We start from the raw sequence: 18,765 nt of genomic DNA on the forward strand, positions 1-18,765 counted from the left end.
TACTATATGTTGCTCGGAGAGGAAGCGGCAACATCGCAACCATGCTATGCTAGCTCTGTATAACTGAATATACCATGTGTTGCTCGGAGAGGAAGTGGCAACATCGCAACCATGCTATGTGACTATCTTTCTCTCTCTCTCTCACTCTTCAACACATCCTGTACCACCTTCAGAGCGGAGAAGAGAAGCACACTTGCGTCTCTCTCCCTCCATCACCACGACCCAAGATGGAAAGAAGAGGACAGGCAACTTTACCCTTCTCTCTCTCTCTCTCTCTTTCTTTCTTACATAGTGCGTTGCCATGCTTTTCACGACAAGATCGCCTTGTGTTTACACGCCAGGGCGTTGTTTTTTCTTTGTTTTTTTTTATTTTATTTTAATTTATTTATTTATTTATTTTTTTCTTTTTTTTTTTATTTATTATTATTATTTTTTTTTTTATATTAATAAATAAACGCGCTATGTTCTCTCTCTTGTGTCGTGTGATATAATTTTGATGTGTGTTTGAAACGTATATGTGCCCTACTCTATCCTTTATCTTTCCTTTCTTTCTTCCTCTCTTACTCTCCCTCGTGTGTAGGTAAACAGCGTCTTCCAGTTCGAACACGTTTAAGTATTCGTATCTATTGTTCTAGAAATGTTTATATGACGCAACTTTCAATATTTTTCCTTCCTTTTCTTCCCCTTTTTTTTTAATTTCACCTTTTTGAACGGAAACCCTATTATGTATTAATTAATTTTTTTTTTTTTTTTTTTATTTATAAATTGTTTTAAATTGTAACACGATTTTAAGAGAGAGAAGAAAGAACAAAGATTTACAAGAGATCAGAGCCATGCACACCTTTTCTACGTTTTTTTTTTCCTTTTATATATACTTCATTATTAATTTTCTAAGCACACTTTCGATAAGAAACAGTTATCGAACATGTACTTACTTATTTTTTTAATATATATATTTTACTATTATATTTCTTCAAACACACTTTCGATGAACACAGTTATCGAATATGTACTTACTTTCACCTAGACCAGCTAGCAGCCCTTGACTACCCTGCTCTTTTGTCTCACCCATGTTCGCGTTTTCATTGTTCTTGCCACCTTCCATTGTTCTTTGCGTGTTCTTATCTCCTCGTGCCAACGCTGTACCGATACGTGGATTTCTGTCGGTATATTTTCCTTTTCTTTTTTTTTTTTTTTTTTTTTTTTTTTGGCTGCTTCTGAAGTAGTTGAAGCTGAGATTTTAGCAGGTGTTTACTTCTTTTCCTTACTCAATGGAACACTGGTGCAAGTACACACACGTGCGAACCGGCGATAACTAGGTTAGGTTTCTGTCTTTCAAAATTCACTATTAAACTAATTAACTTTCGTTCACTTGCGCAGTGTAAGCGTGTCTGGGGCTCATAACCTGTTAAGGTATGGCTGATAAATAAGACAACGCAGAGTTAATATTGAAAGTAAGATTTATTATAAAAACGGTGGAAAGGAAGAACTGTTGAATAAGCCTCGAGCTAGGCCGAATACAGAATACAGATTACCGGCAGGACGCAGCAGCACCCTGTACTAAGGGACTGTGCGGCCCATAGGAGGAGTAGGGGTAAAGAGTAGGGGTGACGGAGTGAGAAGACATAACGTCTCTTATATACGCTATTCTTAACATCTATTATGAGAAGCTTTAAGAGGGATCAGAAAAAAAATAGAGCTGAGATCGATTTAACTAACATATTATTGAAACAAATCTCTGAACTTATTAAAAAAGAATACACTGCTTCTTATAATCAGTATTGGACTAACGCTGCAAAAAAAATTAAACATAATGATTCCTCCTCCTTTTTCCCAAAACTTAATAAACAATTTAGAAGTAAACAAGCTACCTCGATAGGCAACCTACTCTTATCAAAAAAAGACCAGGAAACTATAGACAGAATAGAAATCAAAACATCGGAGATCGACCAAACTGATGATCATTATGTAGTAAGTGACCCGATCCAAAAATTGGACTTAATTGGGGCACACCTGGAAAGAGTTTATAAATCAAAAGAAATGAAGGATGAATCCAGATTGGACAATATAATCAACAGAGAATATGATAAATTAAATAAAGACAGAAAAAAGTGGAATGGCATCTGTGAATTCAACAGTGAAAAATAAAGCAAACGATCCGAAAAATAAATCCTTGAAGGAGAATTTAACATACCTCTGTAATAGACAACAACTTAGTAAAATAATTAGCAAATTAAATAATAAAACATCTTCAGGAGTGGATAACATTCCTAACATAGTGATTAAACATTTACCTGATAATGTAATAGAGTGCTATGCAATATTATTTAATAACATTCTTAATAATGCATATTATCCAGTAGGTTGGAAAAAGGGAAAAGTAATGCCATTTTTAAAACCCAATAAAGAAAGGAATAATGTTAACAACTATAGACCAATTTGCCTAATGTCTAATATAAGTAAATTATTTGAAATAGTCATTAATACTACAATTAATCACATTACAACAATAAATAAAACAATACCAGATCATCAATTTGGATTCATATATAAACACTCGACAGTGCACACCATACACAAGTTTCTTGCAGACTTATGTTGGGCTCTCAATGGCAAGAAAATGGTTGGTGCCTGTTTAATTGATCTCGAGAAGGCCTTCGATTCTGTCTGGATTAAGGGGCTATTGTACAAAATGTTAAAAAAGAAATTTCCTAGGGAACTAATTTACTTACTTATGGATATGTTCGATAACAGAACTTTTATAATCACAGATGGGACTCATACCTCGGATAAAGAATTCATAATAAAGGATGGTCTGCAACAAGGAACAGTGAATGCACCGATATTCTTCAACGTGTATAATAGCGACATATTGCATTTATATGGTATGAACGAAGAGGAAGATACATCAGCATTAGCATTCGCTGATGATTTCATAGTATATATTACAGGGAATAAACCATCTGAAATCCAAAAAAAACTAGAGATTAAGGTAAATCAAATAATGAAATATTATAAAACTTGGAAACTGAAAGCCAACCCGCAGAAATGTGAGACAATTTTATTCCGAAGGAATTTAAGCGAAATTGCCAAATCGGCAAGAAATTGGAGAGATTTTCAAATAAAAATAGAAAATGAAGAGACTGGAGAAGAAATAGAAATTCCGCACAAGCATACAGTTAAATATTTGGGAATGAATTTAGACGAAAGGATAAAACTTACCAAACATATAGACATCCAACTTAGCAAAGCAAAAAAGACCTTCATGGCAAACTGCAGAATCTTTTATTCGAGACACCTATATCCTAAGATCAAAGAAATATGTTATCAGCTTCTAATAAGACCTATAATAACGTATGCCTGCCCTGTATGGATGAACTTTAATGACTCAACTGCTGAAAAACTCAGAGTATTTGAAAGAAAATGTTTACGTGCTTGTTATAATTTGTACAGGTCCGCAGATACAGGATATAAAAAATATATCAGCAATGGTACACTATATAGAAAAGTAAATATTAATAGAATTGATAATTTTATTATCAAGCTCACTCGAAATTATTTTGCTAATATAAAAAATATAGATAATAATAATCTAATAAGATCAAGTGTATACCCGAATAGACAATATCATGAAAGATCGTTTGAATCAGGACTTATTCCCCCTGAAGCTTTTATAACAATGGACCAGGATGGATTAATATAAAACCAAAACAATGTACCAATAATATACCACATTTTTAGAAATAAAGCCAATAAAAAAATTACTTATAAAGACAGAATAAGAAATAAGCAAGTAGTTAATCTTAGATACTCGACAGCATTACCAAAGAAAGATATTATGGACTTCTCAAGATTATCTAAAAAATATTGGTGGATTAGTAATGAGGATAACTCTATACAAGAATTAAAAAAAAGATATGACTTAGTAATAAGGGATAGAAAGAAGTAATAGACTCAGTTTCTCTAAACCACAAAAGTTGTGATATTAAGCATTAGTATTCTTGTACATATGTAAATAGTAGGTTTTTAAGATTCTTGTTAAGAGTTCACTATACTGTATAATTATATTTATATTTATCCTTTTTTATTAAATAATTCATATCTAAAATAAGCTAAATAGTGAGCAAAAGGTAATATTTAAAAAATTAATATAAAGTAACGGTTAGAACAGGTTTTTTGCAGAGGGATAGTTTATTCGTAAACAGGATCTCTGTTTTTTCTCCAAAACTTGGAAACATAAAAGTGATAATCAAAATAATTGACTGAAAATTTATACTAGTTTTAGTAATATGTTACTGGAATAATAAATAAAATTAGTTTATTAACGCGTTCACTAGACTAAGTTAATAAATATAGACAGTAAGATTTATGGTATATTTTTGTGATGTATTTTCAAACACCATATATGTAAAAGAAGAATGTATTTTTATAAAAGAGAAAATAAACATCAATTAAAAAAAAAAAAAAAAAAACACAAATTCTCGTCCGATCACTTAAGTTACGCATCACTGGGCGCGGTTAGTACTTGGATGGGTGACCGCTTGGGAACACTGTGTGCTGTTAACACTTTTTTTCTTTTTTTATACTATTTTTCTTATTAATGAAATAGCTTTATAATGAATGGTAAAAAAGTCAAATTTAATTTAACATTTTTGGATAATATTTTTTTTTCTTCTTTGTGTTTACATTATGGTTTATATAAAAACTATTTTGTAAATAATTCGAAATAAGAACTGTACGAATACTTATTGCTTGTATGTCTCTGCCGATTTTTTCGTTTTCCTTGTCAATACTTTTATTTTTTTTTTTAAATTTTTAATTCATAATATCTACTGGAGAAACTCTCAAGAATATGTACAAATTCATTGTCTGTAAAAAATTAGTTAATAAACGACAATTTTACAAACTTTTATTTCAAATTGATTGGTGTAGGAATACTTTTTATACCAACTGTATGTATTCTAATATATAAACTCTGGGGGAAAATATTGATATAACCTATAAATATATCAAATAGCCGACAGATTCGGAGAAACCTTAGCAAACAAAGAACAAATCTTTAATGTCGTCGTACGAAAGATAGATATGTTTTACGAGAAAAGTTTTAAGATATCCAACACACAAACACAACAAAATATTTCTAAATTTTTAATTTGAAATTAAATTGCAATTAAATAATAAACCTATTTTAAAAATTACTAAACTGTTAAATTGATATATTTATTTTATCGTAATAGAAATATATAATTAGAAATATTATAAAAAAAAAAAATTCGTCTAATAATTAATAATTGGATTTACCTTATATATAAATAATACAGTATAGTATGGTATAGTATAAATCAGTAGTTCCCAAAGTGGGCGATGCGATGAAGAGAGTCAGGGGGGCGATGATGATGGCTACAGGCGCATTTGCAGAGAGGAAAGGAGGACGATGAATTTTTGAATTTTCTTTTTTGAGTTACTACAAAAAAAACGGAAAACCAAAAAATTAATTTTCAGGGGGGAGGCGATAAGTAATATTTTTTTCTGGAAAGGGGGCGATAGGACAAAAAAGTTTGGGAACCACTGGTATAAATTATACAGTAAGTACATACAGGGTGATTCTTGTAACGGGGACGGGTAATACCTTTTTTTTAAGTAACAATAGAAAAAAATCATAAAGGAAAAAGTTATATGGCACAACAAATGTCAACTTTCTATGAACTTACTTTTTTTGAAAATGCATCGATGCACTCGCTAGTTGCCCTTTTTTTTTAAAATGGAACTTTATATTTTTTTTACACTATTCGATTCTTTTTTTATTCTGCGTTAAAAAGTATTAAATGAAGGTCATTGAAATGTCAATAGTTTGAAAGATATTTGAAGTTATATAAGGAGAATATAACAATGTACTGTTCCAATATCAATTCAAATCAATTAAAAAATGTAATGAATAATGTAAAAAAGCGCAATAGAATGTGCGCATCTAATTGTTTAGAATGAAATGGAAAAACATTCGAACATTTATTGTAATAAAATACATTTCTGATATAAAACATTTAATATCTCGTAAACTATTGATATTTCAATGAACTTCACTAAATACTTTTTAACGCAGAATAAAAAAAAATCGTATAGTGTAAAAAAAATATAAAATTCTTTAAAAAAAAAAATGCAACTGCATTTAGCGGATGCATCAATGCATTTTCAAATAAAGTAGAGTCATAGAAAGTTGACATTTGTTGTGCCATATAACTTTTTCTTTTATGATTTTTTTCTATTGTTACTTAAAAAAAGTTATTACCTGCCTCCGTTCCAAGAATCACCCGGTATATAATATATTATAATATATATATATTTATTTATTTATTTATTTTCTTGTTTTATTATTTATTAGTTAGATAAAATAATAATATACTTCTTTTCTTACTTTTTAGATATCCTATGCGAGTTATGCTGCCAAATGTGCAGAAGATATTTCATTAGAAGTGCAAAAGAAAACAAATTTAAGAACATCTTCGTACATTACTCCTGATAAAAATACCCCAGACAAAGAGACATTGACCAAAAATAATATATCTATTTCAATAGGCTCTAATCCACGCTCAGATACACGAAATTCTAAGTCGATTAAATCAGCAGCTTTGCAAGGGCGCTTAGAAAAACTTTATAATTATAATAATCCACCCGAACTATCTCCGATTGTTCTTAAAAATGCTTCGAGTAGAGTGTCACTTGATTTTCGTTCTCCCATTCGTAATAACAGTTTAAAAAACCAACGAAACTCAATGTAAGTCCCTTAAAAATGTTATACTTGATTAGGATGTTTTTATTCAGAGAGAATATATATAGCATATATATGCAGTTATCGTGCTATTTGTGAAATGCTGATATATTATAATGAAGTAATTGTCGTGTGCGAATTAATTTTTAAGTTGTAACAAATTATAAAGGGAAAGAGATAATTTAGATTTTTTTTATATAGTATATAAGTCAATGTTAATATATTATATGTAAAATATAAATTGTTAAGATATTAATAAACATTGAATTTATGAATGAAATTTGTTTGAGAGATTTAGAAGTAAATATATATATATGTAAAGAAAGTATACTATCTTTAATTCAAATTTGCCGCGCTTTACCAGCTCAGCTCGTCCTTCAGTCGATAGTGTAAGATTTATCCTACGTGCGGGAGGAGAAAGAAACTAGGCGCCCAAATGTTGGTTGTAACGTAGTGACTTTTATTGCGTCCGTACAGCTCGGCTTTTGTTAATAATAATATAATATAAAAATAATATAATAATAATATAATAATAATATTGTTGTATAAACCATATATGTAATACTTCTGTATGGACAGTTTCTATAAGTGGAAGCTGTTCCGACTAAAGAAAGACAGAAGAATAACACTTTCTCTGTCCTCCGAGGTTCCAGCTCGGTTCTGCGCATTCTTTTGTGCGCAAAGGGGAAAGCAGCGGGTTATTCAAAACAGGAATGTTATTATAAAATTTTTTTTTAATTCAATGCAAATTTATTTTAAAATACAAGATAATACTGAACAATTATTTTTTTACTGTTTAGGAGAATTTAAAAGAATAATTTTATTAAAAAGAAGAAGTATTTTTGAAATTAAAAAAAATAAACCTCACTCAAACTATTTTTGTTTCTTGGAAATGCTTGTAAAAAATTTTAAATTATATCTTAAGTACTTGGACGTGAAAATATTAGTGAAATATAATAAAATAAAAAAATGTAACTAATCGTTTAACTGATACAAGTTTATTTTACACAAAAATTAGCATGCAGTTTGTTAATTTCTTATTGGTTATAAAATAAAATGAGTCTATTATATTTTTGCCGAACATAATTATCTTTAACTGATAATTTTTTGGCTTCATAAAAAAATTCTGTGTTTAAATATACTTCAATAATCCATTTACATAACTGATAACGATGATTATCAGAAAAATTTTGAAGTAAAACATGATCGTTCATTTCTTTATTATCAAACATTAGTCCTATTTTTCGACATATTTCATTTGTAACAATAGTTTTTATATTTTTGTTCAGTAATTCATGAGAACGTTGTCTAATTATTTTTTCTGAAGTCTTAAAAATACTAATAACATCTTTCGATAATATTTTAAATGGTCCTCTATTTTTGATAAGAGATAAAAGAGGCATAGATTCACTTGATTCATCCGAAATTAATTGATTTTTGCAAACAGGACAGAATATTATTTTAGAGACTCTGTGTGAAACATAACCCGCTATATATAGAACAATTTTTTCAACAAATGGAGATAAATCCCAGCAATAACGAATATAATCGTGATCCGAAATATCGGGATTTTCAGTGTTTTGAAGCAAATCTGCATGTCCAATTTGGTCGTAACAATTTCTTGTGTTTGATGATACGTGTAAAATGTCTACATTGTCAAAGGCGCAATTACCATTTTCGAATTGTTTCAATTCATGCCTTACTAACAAACGCTTATACGCATTTTTAAATTGTAAAACATTAGGATTATTATTGAAACCTCCACGACTTCTGATAGCGCTAAAAAATGTTTCAATGTAATCTTGAGACAGCTTATATGTCAATAAATAAGTCATTCCTTCTTTTTTTAATTGAACATAAAGAGGAAATATATTCCTTAGAGCTATAATCATCCCAATAAAGCCATCCTTCTATGTTTATACATAAATCTTATTATTTTACTTTTTTGCAAAGTATTGAGTACATTATATTGGTTGACAATATTATTCTCAGAAAAACATGATGACGATTGATTGCTGACTCCATTCTCATCAAATACTTCCGATAGCGGCGTGTTTGGTGGTAATTTACTAGTTTTATCAATACTGAGTGGATTTGTTAAATAAAGTGTAGGAACTGCATTACGTTTTATAGAAGATTTAACAACTCCAAAAATTTTTGATTGACAAATATCATCAGCTTTGAAATGTCTGGAACATATGTAAGTTCTTTTTACATCATTATTTTCAGTTAATCCACAAACATTTAGCCACTTCAAACGTATCTCCAAATTTTTCGGAAATCTAAAATTGATCAAATTTAAATATTATTAATAACATAATAAAGGATTTCATCTAAAAAATTAAAAATAATTTGTACTTACTGATGCAAAGAAATATTGTCAGCTCTCGACGCTTTTCTATCACATAAATAACACAACTTCACCATTTTTCAATAACTGATTGTTGGAAAAAAGAATATTATTTAAATAAAAACAAAAGTTTTTTAAAATTTATAATTGTTTTTCTGAATTACAATAATAAATATATTTGTAAACAGAATCATAACCACAAAATTATTCCCCTCATTCTTCCCCCCTCTATTAATATCATGGGGAATTCTCAAGCATGCGCAACGTGAACCAGGTATCTCGGACGAGAGAGAAAATAGTATATGTCGGCACCTTAATAGTGGGACATTCCTTCCCATTTAAACTGTCCATATAGAAGTATTACATATATGGTATAAACCAAGAGTGGCTTGGGGAAAATTCCCTAGCAGATCTTGTTGCTAACGCAGTTGGCAGCGACGACCGCTGCGCCATCTGTCGGAGTGAGTAGAGAGTTGCGCTTTGGTAACATATATTTTATTTTTCATTGACAATTGTTAATAATATTAATTTATAAAAAGTAACATTTATTTAAAAATGGTAAATAAATGTATTGTTCATGGGTGTACAAGTGGACGAGTCAAGGATCGTAACAGGAATGCTAAATTAAATCGGAGAAATACGTCTTTATTCACTGTACCACAGGTAAGATAACCTTAATTGATAGTTTTATTAATTACTAATATAAAAAAGAATACAATGATGTAAATGGGTTAATCAAACTGAAAGTAAAAAATTGTATTTTTTTGTTGTTGCTGAATTCTATCTTTAAAAAATCCTTCTACATTTTTTCTATCTTTCTACGTTTATCTATCTTCAATCTATTGCAATTCACATAATAATTTTATTCTTTCAACAGCATCCTGATCTGGTAAAATTATGGAGTAGTGGATTAAATCAGCAATTAATACCAAAAAAACAATACGTTTGTGAGTTACATTTTAACGAAGAGGATATCATTAAGAGTGATAAAATAAAAATGGCTAATGGGATTGAAGAAATATTTAGGGAAAGGTATTCACTTAAGCCCGAAGCTATTCCAACGTTAAATCCTACAAAGTTGTGTGAAATCAGAAGTAGTACTAATAGTAGTAGTAATACAGTTAAAACTTCAAATGTTGTATGTGATGTACTATCAACAAATGGAAGTGTTAATAATGTTGATACCAGTGGAAGTGTAGCACAGACAAATGAGAAAATAATAATTATTAATAATTCTGTTAAAAATTGTGACCGTCCAAAAAGTCCAGTTGCTTCACTAAGTTCTGAAGAAATTAATAATTATGAGAACGAAGAACAGGTACAAAATATTCTGTAAAATTTTATTGTAACGTCCTATCGTTATAATTTACCAGTTAGAAAACTACAATAATATTGTAATTATATTATTTATTCACAGTCAGACGAATTGCCTGGTTCAAAGATTGATGTTAAGAAGAAGTTATCTACGTCAACAATTATTAATGTGCTAAAAATCAAAGCTTTACCAAAAAATTGGTGCTGGACAACTGATTTGGTCAATCCTCACAGTCTCGTATTATGCTATTTGGATAAAGTAAATAGTGAATTTGAAATTTCGTGTTACAATTAATGATAACTCCAATATCTCGGTAATGAACTTCAATTTTAATTATTATTTCTAATACTATAATTATAATTCTATTTAATTAATTATATTAGGTCGAGTCATAAGTAACTTCCGATGCGTCTATGTAGAATCTATTTTTCGTATTTACCTACTATAAGTCACCGAAACAAACGAATTTTTGATATCACTGTATAGATGAGGATTCAGTTAGTCTTCTGTCAACTTTTTTTTGTAGTCAATGTTACATTTAACCGTTTTTCTTAACTTCTGAAATGGATAGTAAAAAGTGCATATTCGACATGGCTTTAGGCATATAAACAAGGCAACAGCACTAAAGTGGTTGCTGAAAAACAATGCAGCGTATACGGCGCAGAATTGATAACTGATAGGGCAGTCAGAAATTGGTTTGTAAAATTCCGTTCTGGAGATACGATATTAAAAGACGAACCGAATGCAGGACGTCTGTCCAATTTTGATGAACCTTTTAAAGGTATTATTGGAGCAAAAAATTGAATAGATACGTCCAACAAATACAAAGAGTGCAAAAAGAAACACTATGAAAAGTGTCGTGCACTTATTAGTAGCAGAAACGCTATTCTTTGTTTCATAAAAAGGGTAGTTATTTATGACTTGACCTAATATTTCTATAATATAATTAATATATAATATAATATAATATAATCTTATATATATATATATATATATATAATATATAATTATTATAGCTAATTTTAATTAATTATATTTCTATAGTTTCTATAATATAATCTAATTATATTTCTTCTTGATTAGTTGTTAAACCTTAAAACGCAAGAGTTGGTTGAATTCAACCTCTGATTTTTCTGACATATCAGATTTTTGGAAATTTCTAAAAGATTTAGAAGATTGTGAGTTATGTGATGGGACTGGATTTGATAAAGAAAGGTAACTACTGTATGTCAATGCAAGAAGTAATAATTTTTATGTAAATCATTATTTATGACAACAAATCTTTTTGAATATATCGCGCACTACGGTTATAAATTCCCAGTAAAAACAATTTTAAATCTTTTATAACATTTTAAATCTCTGAGCTTTTATTACTAATTATATTTATTTTATTGTTTTCAAATCAAGATTAGATAATTTTATTACTTTATCTATCATAGATGTTCATCATCGTGCACTGGTGTGTCACAGCCTAACGAAAAATACAAGAAACATATGAATGGTTTCCGATGTGTTGCTTGCCGAAAATTGCGACACAAATTACTGAATCAATCTTATAGAATCAAGCCTGATATCAAAGATCGCTATGATAGTTTGAAATATCAGGACAGTCTCAAAAGAAAGCAAATTAAGCGTCTTAAACGAAAAGTATATCTTTATATTTCCTGTTAATCACTTTTATTTTTGTTGTTTGAGATCATTTATTACAAGATAAATCTCCATAATCGTAAAACTTTAACAATTTGAGTTACACGTTCATGATTATACTTTTATACAATTGTGTATCAAAGATTTGCAAATTCCAAAATTTATGTGGTGCTGGAGAATGATTAGCAGTTAACTGTCTGAGATGATTTATATAAAATTATTCTTTTTTTTCTTTTTTTTTTGCAGATTAAATCACTCTTACAAATAATTAAAGCGCAGAAAGTGAACTCTATGACAATTAAAGATGAAGCTTTAAGAAATGAAATTTGAAAATCCTCTCTCTTCCCTGCAAAAACACAATAGATACATCCGGAAGTTGGGAAAACTCAGTATTTCTGCTAATAAATGTAGGAATAAATAATTAAAACATACATCAAATTTATGTAAGTACAATAAAAAATGAGTAGTTTTATGAAACTACTAATTAATAATGACATTTCTCCTATTCATGTTTGACTCATAACAAAGTTTCAAATGATTCCTTGCTTTAATAATTGCTATAATAAAATAAAACTCTACGTGGTGACTATATACATATATATATATATATATTTAAAAAATATATAAAATATTAAATATATTAATTAATATATTTTATAAAATATTATTATTAATATATTAATTATTAAATATATTTTATATATAAATATTATAAATATTTATTAGGGTGGGTCAAAAAAAATCAATTATTTTTTTTTTTACAAGAGCCACGGAAAAATGAGTTGCAAGACACCATAAAAAAAATTCTCACAAAATATGAGCTCTTAATTTTTATAGGAAAATCCTCCGCATCGCAGTTTTTTATTTTTTTCTCAGTCCAATAGATTGAGAAACAAATTCATACCTCATCATTAATTGATTGTACAGAAAAATGTTCTAGACGAATTTTTGTAGGAAATTTAATGCTCTACAAAAAATGTATCTTACATTTTTTCCGTAAACCTCACCATTTGAATGATATTGATGATTTAAGTTTGATTATTTTAAGACAAATTTCATTTTTGTTTATGAATTTTATAAATCGACAAAAAATGACTATTATAAAATGCGCAATACCAATTTTTGTAGGAAATTAACTGCTCTATAAAAATGGTGTTTTATGTTTTGGCGATTAAATTAAGCGTTCAAAAGATATTCATCATCAAACTTTCATGTGTACTGATTTCTGTCTCTATATATATATTCAATTATTTTAACTCTTTGCGGCATGGAATTTCAGATAATAAAATAGCCCTATGTTGTATAAAAAATTTGATTAAGTTTTAAATGAAACCAAATTGGTATATTGTTTATTAATAAAAGTATTACATAATGTAATAATGTAAAAACATAAAAAAAAGAGTTAATAACTAATTATTTTGCGTAAAAAAACGAAATATAATCTTAAGAGCATGTTTAGCTATTGCAATAATATTTCGAGGTAAGACTAAAAATGTCCCACTGTGCATTACGGTGTATCAAAAAAGGTGGGACACTTTTAATCCCACTGTGCCCCAAAGAGTTAAATTAAATAATTGGAAAATGTTCTAAAATTAATCACACTGAGATATAAATGGTCCCTACACCCTGTTTTCTACTAAATTGCAATACCTTTATCCTAACTGAACAACTCAAATAATTTCTTTTTTTCTTTACTAATGTTTACTTCTGAAGCATTTTGAAATAAGAAAATAATAATCTTGAATTTCGCTAGGTAATAAGTGACTTTCTGGAATATTTAACCCTTTCACTGCGGCGCGACCTCGGAGTAATCCATCACCAGGGACAGCGCGTTATAGGCACGTCGGTTGCTACTCCGTGCAACCAGTGACCAAAACAGTACCTGGAGATTTGAAACTATTCGTAGGACTTAAAAAGTAATCGTTGCAAGTGAATGAAAAATATCCATTACTTATTTATTTTAAGTAGCCTTTTATGCTATCTTAATTGACATAACTCAATTTACAGATTTCATCAATAACAGTTGCTAATTACATATAAAGAAAAAAGAATGATAAACAATTTTACATTATAAACGAATAAAGCTAACAAAAATATAATAGAAGAAATCTAATAATCCACTTCTGTATGGTATATCCTAAAACATGGATCAACACATAAAGCTACATTACATACCTTGCATTCATACATGGTTTCTCTACGAATTCTGTGATTACTGCGTACTGCACATTTTCGAACAGGATTTTTTTTTTTGGCAGACGGATTCATATATTTGCTTGGAAAATGCCTTTCAATAAGACGTAATGAGCTACCATCCATATTACTACCTCTTCGGTATGCAGCTGACGTTTTTAGATATTTCTCAAATATTTCAGTTATACGAGGTCTGTCCCAAAAGTATCCGACCTACCTCCATATTTCTCCTCTGAAGTTACTCTTCGTCGTTTGGCTTATGACATCCTTTAAAGTAGTCCCCATTTGATTGAATAACACGCTCCCAACGCCCTTTCCACTTTTGAAAGCAGTCCTGGTACTCGTTTTTCGGTATCGCCTTTAAAGCGTTCGTCACATTTTGCTGCAATTGTAGCAACGAATTTGTATTAAATTTTGCTTTAAACTGGAAAAGAGTTGTGCAGAGACTATCGAAATGATGAAGACAGCATTTTAGAACGAGTGTATGGGCAATACGCAAATAAAAGAGTGGTATAAACGGTTCAAAGATGGCCGCACATCTGTTGATAGTGACCCACGCTCTGGGCGACCTTCGACAGCAAAAACAAACTATAAAATCAAACGTGTGTTACTTGCAATCAATGAAGATCGTCGATTGACTGTGCGAGAACTAGAAAATGACCTTAGAATAACGAAAAGTAGTGTTTGGAGGATTTTAACTGAAGATTTGCAGATTTGCGATAACGTACCAGCACATGTATCGAACCTCGTGCAGCAATATTTAAGTAAACATCGTGTTGTATAGCTTCGTCAGCCTCCGTACAGTCCCGACACAGCTCCCTGCGACTTTTGGCTGTTTCCAATATTGAAAATACCCCTTAAAGGACACCGATTTGACAATGTGCAAACGATTGAAACTAATGTGACGAACGCTTTAAAGGCGATACCGAAAAACGAGTACCAGGACTGCTTTCAAAAGTGGAAAGGGCGTTGGAAGCGTGTTATTCAATCAAATGGGGACTACTTTAAAGGATGTCATAAGCCAGACGACGAAAACTAACTTCGGGGGAGAAATATGGATGTAGGTCGGATACTTTTGGGACAGACCTCGTAAGTAATAAATGAAATGATGCGAACAATAACTCCTTACGTGATTTGCATTTATATATTACATAAGAGTTCCAAATACTTACAAAATCTAACAAATGAACAAAAAATTGTTTATACCATTTATAGATTTTTCTTGTACATTCAATAGTACTAATAACCATGTCCGTTTTATCGACAGCGCCCATAGAACTATTGTAGTCTAGAATATTTACGTCTGCTGTATATATCGATGGGCTTCTAAGAACGTATATATACGCCTACCGTGTATATTGATGGACTTCGCAGAACGTATATTTACGCCTGTTGTATATATTGATGGACTTCTGAGAATGTATATATACGCCCACCACAGTGAAAGGGTTAAAAATGTGGGAATTTAAAGCTAATAACAAAAAACTACTTAACAAAAAAAAAGCGGAAGACCAAAAAGGAGAAATTTGCAAATGGAAGAGAAGAGGTTGAAAAATTCTTTTTCGCAATCACTTCCAGTACTCTTATCAGATTGAAAATTACCTAACAAGCAACTCTTGAATTGGGAGAATTTTTACACAAAGAACGCAACTACGAATATTCATTGACGTGTCATCTTAATCAAGATCAACTGGAAGTATGTATTATCGTTCTTATCTTGTATAATTTATCATTCTTTTACTATTTTAACATTTTTACGTTTATCGTTTTCAGAAATTTTTTGGTATCATGAGAAGTGTTTGTCGCTGTAATGATTATCCGGAAACAATTCTATTTGGACAGGTTTTCCAATTACTATGTTCATATTCGCTAGTCACCCCTTCAAAAGAGTTTAATGTGAGGTCATTTCAATAGTTTGCCTTTAAGATGTTAAAAATAACAAAAAATGTTGCTCTAGTAATTAATTGAGTAGTTAATCAAGGTTTTGAGAGGGCAGTTGGATAACTCTTTATTTTGACCACAAAATATTATCCTAATTCATAAATAATAATTATTTTCTTCAAAATTATTTAAATTAATGAAACATTGTCTAAATTAATTATTGTTTGGAAAATCGTGTGATAATGAGGTTAGTTATGATAATTTATATAATACTCATTGTTCCTGCAGAATATTTTTTTTACTTATAGTACAAAGACCACTCTTTTTTAATTTGTTCTTTAATTGTTTAACATTCCACATAAAATATTAATTTTCTTCATACATTTTTTTTTAAGACACCCAACTTCTATTTTTGATTTGAATATTTGCGTGACACGGAACGATCTATGGTGCTGCCCTCTCTTCCAAGTTTGACAAAAACGGATTTTCAATTCAGCGATCCCATTTGTACGAAAATTCGTGGCGTACGATCCATTTGGAATTTCGAAAACTTGATGACCTTTTTTTTTTTTTTTTTAGTCAACAAATTTTGGAAAGGTGCACTCCCCCACCCCAACCCTCACTCCCACCACGACTCCCACCAAGACTCCGACCACCACCACTCGTTTTTGAACCGCCGATTAGACTAAACGATTAAGGAACGTTTTCTACCTTAAAAAAAAAAAAAAAAAAGAAAGGTCATCAACTTGAAAAAGTTGGGACTTCGACAGTTCTTTGGACTTTTTCAAAATTCTGTCCGAGAAATTGTCGGATTTCAAATTTTCCCGGGGCGTACGATAATTTTGCGCCCCTGTGTCCATCAAACGAACTAAAGTCTCTGGGATCACTGATTTTCATACCGCAACGAGCATGCCACTTACCACTGCCAGTTTATTTCTCAACGTGACGTTTTTAGGTTAGTGTTGTCGACATTTTCTCATTTCTCTTCTCATTCTCTTTCTCATCATCGTTATTTAAAATCGATCGGTATTTTTCGAGAAGTTAATCAATTCGTATTGAAATATAATTGACTATTAAGTACATAACCTTAAATAATCTATAATAAAAATTAGATTTTATTATAAAATAATCGATTCACGCGTTACCAGTAATATCGATAATTCGAAACGTTTCGATTTCAACCGTTATTCATTTTCGTAACGTTTTTCCTTTCATTATATTTGCCGGCATTCAATATTTAAATTATTTTCGATCTATAAAACAAAAGAAAGAAAGAAGAGAAAAAATATGGTTTTGAAAAGTGCATTGTTCTCATCAAAAGTACAATTCACTATTATAGGCAATGAAATATCAGCTCATTGCCTTTTTTCCAAAAGTTCTTGTGCACGTGTTCGTTCGTCAAAAACGTTCGTGATGGCAAATCCCTGGTTTATGAATTATAAAACAACAATAGCATCATCAAGGAAACGTCTGAGTGCAACTTAAAGGACATAATTAATCATTTTTGTCCTAAAAAAATATTTAAACTGAAATTGATAAATTAGCAAAACACACAACACGTTGACACACGTCCTAATGCAAGACTGTGAAATTGTTTTGTTCTCTTTATCCGAACAACATTGTAATTTGATGACTAGTCTGATGTTCACTGAGAGAGGACATCCGATCGCAGAGGATTAAACAGTTAAATTTAGAAATGTGCGAAATAACGAATTGCGCGAAAGTAGAATGCGCGAAAGTCGAGGAAGACTGTATTTTGTTTGTTTCCATGTTACGAGAAAAAATTTAAGATATTTTACAGTACAGTAAGTACAGATCTCCTTCCAATAACCCGGTAGATAGGTTCCTAGAAAATACCGTGTTATTTGAAACCGTGTTGTTTGAGACCCAGAGCCAATGCAAAAAAGGGGGTTACGTTCCGAAAATTTTTTAAAAACAAATATTTCTTTTTTTTTTAAATAAACAACCTAATTTTTATTGTTCATATAAATATATGAACAATAGATAACAAAAAATATTATTTTAATTTATATATATATAAATAATCGGTTTTTCGGTGGAATGATATCGCCTTCACTTTCAGAACGTTTTTCTTCATTTAAAGTTCTTGCATCTTCTTCCCTCTTGAAAAATCTGTAATTTTACTTTGCTTCGTGTTTATTACCAGGTCATTGTAAATTTCTCGGTATGGAGCTAGACAGTTTTGATGCTTTCTTTTTGAATTTTCGGCTCCTTTCTTTGGAAGGAAGGATCTGCATTCAAGAAAAATGACTCGAGATTTTCAGCTAAGTTTAGGCCTTCTTGTTATATTTTTAATGTTTGCTTATTAACAGCACAATCTTCATCAGTGCTAGTGTCCTCAGGATCAATTTGATTTACAGTTTCGGATATTATTTCCATCAAATCTGCTTCGTCAACTTCTTCCACTAATAAACCTTGAATTTCCACAATAACCATATCCACAAAACCTTCGTCTCCGATTGATTTAACAAGTTCTAATATGCTACCAATTTCATTTTGTGACGATTCACGCACGTTTTCAATTTTAACTGAAGAGAGCCATATCTTTTTCCAACACGCATTTAACGTTGATGTTTTCAGTTCACAAAAGCA

At 30.2% G+C, this 18,765-nt stretch overlaps 2 protein-coding genes and 1 long non-coding RNA gene across 5 annotated transcripts; 2 read left to right on the top strand and 1 right to left on the bottom strand.

The window, feature by feature from the left end:
- Positions 1 to 7,969: 7,969 nt before the first annotated feature.
- LOC149030988 (THAP domain-containing protein 1-like) lies at positions 7,970 to 9,336 on the bottom strand. Its single transcript, XM_015321258.2, has 2 exons — positions 9,129 to 9,336; positions 7,970 to 9,048 (listed from the first exon to the last, which is right to left on the bottom strand). Exons 1-2 carry the CDS (start codon positions 9,191 to 9,193, stop codon positions 8,655 to 8,657), a joined length of 459 nt encoding a protein of 152 aa, XP_015176744.2. The 5' UTR covers positions 9,194 to 9,336; the 3' UTR covers positions 7,970 to 8,654.
- A 297-nt stretch (positions 9,337 to 9,633) lies between these two features.
- On the top strand, positions 9,634 to 10,606 carry LOC149030989 (uncharacterized). Its single transcript, XM_089177061.1, has 3 exons — positions 9,634 to 9,779; positions 9,994 to 10,434; positions 10,490 to 10,606. The coding sequence occupies exons 1-3, from the start codon at positions 9,672 to 9,674 to the stop codon at positions 10,604 to 10,606; spliced, it is 666 nt and encodes a 221-aa protein (XP_089033187.1). The 5' UTR covers positions 9,634 to 9,671.
- A 908-nt stretch (positions 10,607 to 11,514) lies between these two features.
- Positions 11,515 to 17,957, top strand: LOC149030990 (uncharacterized). 3 transcript variants are annotated; one of them, XR_016178134.1, is made up of 7 exons: positions 11,515 to 11,646; positions 11,871 to 12,078; positions 12,325 to 12,521; positions 13,832 to 13,994; positions 14,086 to 14,412; positions 15,539 to 15,967; positions 16,045 to 17,957. It is a non-coding gene; the product is annotated as an uncharacterized LOC149030990 (long non-coding RNA). The 3 variants fall into 3 exon arrangements; XR_016178136.1 differs by lacking the exon at positions 11,871 to 12,078 and having other exon boundaries at positions 11,554 to 11,646; XR_016178135.1 differs by lacking the exons at positions 13,832 to 13,994; positions 14,086 to 14,412; positions 15,539 to 15,967; positions 16,045 to 17,957 and having other exon boundaries at positions 12,325 to 12,669.
- The last annotated feature ends 808 nt before the right edge of the window (positions 17,958 to 18,765 follow it).

Source organism: Polistes dominula, unplaced genomic scaffold (assembly GCF_049000335.1).
Source record: "Polistes dominula isolate Pdom_NZ unplaced genomic scaffold, Pdom_raw_medaka contig_10, whole genome shotgun sequence".
Classification (NCBI taxonomy): Eukaryota; Metazoa; Arthropoda; class Insecta; order Hymenoptera; family Vespidae; genus Polistes; species Polistes dominula.

Bases quoted from the DNA above. Each gene is read 5' to 3' on its own strand.
- LOC149030988 (XM_015321258.2), bottom strand. From the start codon at position 9,193: ATGGTGAAGTTGTGTTATTTATGTGATAGAAAAGCGTCGAGAGCTGAC. The intron at 9,049-9,128 runs GTAAGTACAAAT...GATCAATTTTAG, and splicing joins GACAATATTTCTTTGCATCA to ATTTCCGAAAAATTTGGAGA.
- LOC149030989 (XM_089177061.1), top strand. From the start codon at position 9,672: ATGGTAAATAAATGTATTGTTCATGGGTGTACAAGTGGACGAGTCAAG. The intron at 9,780-9,993 runs GTAAGATAACCT...TTCTTTCAACAG, and splicing joins CTTTATTCACTGTACCACAG to CATCCTGATCTGGTAAAATT. The intron at 10,435-10,489 runs GTACAAAATATT...ATAATTTACCAG, and splicing joins ATTATGAGAACGAAGAACAG to TTAGAAAACTACAATAATAT.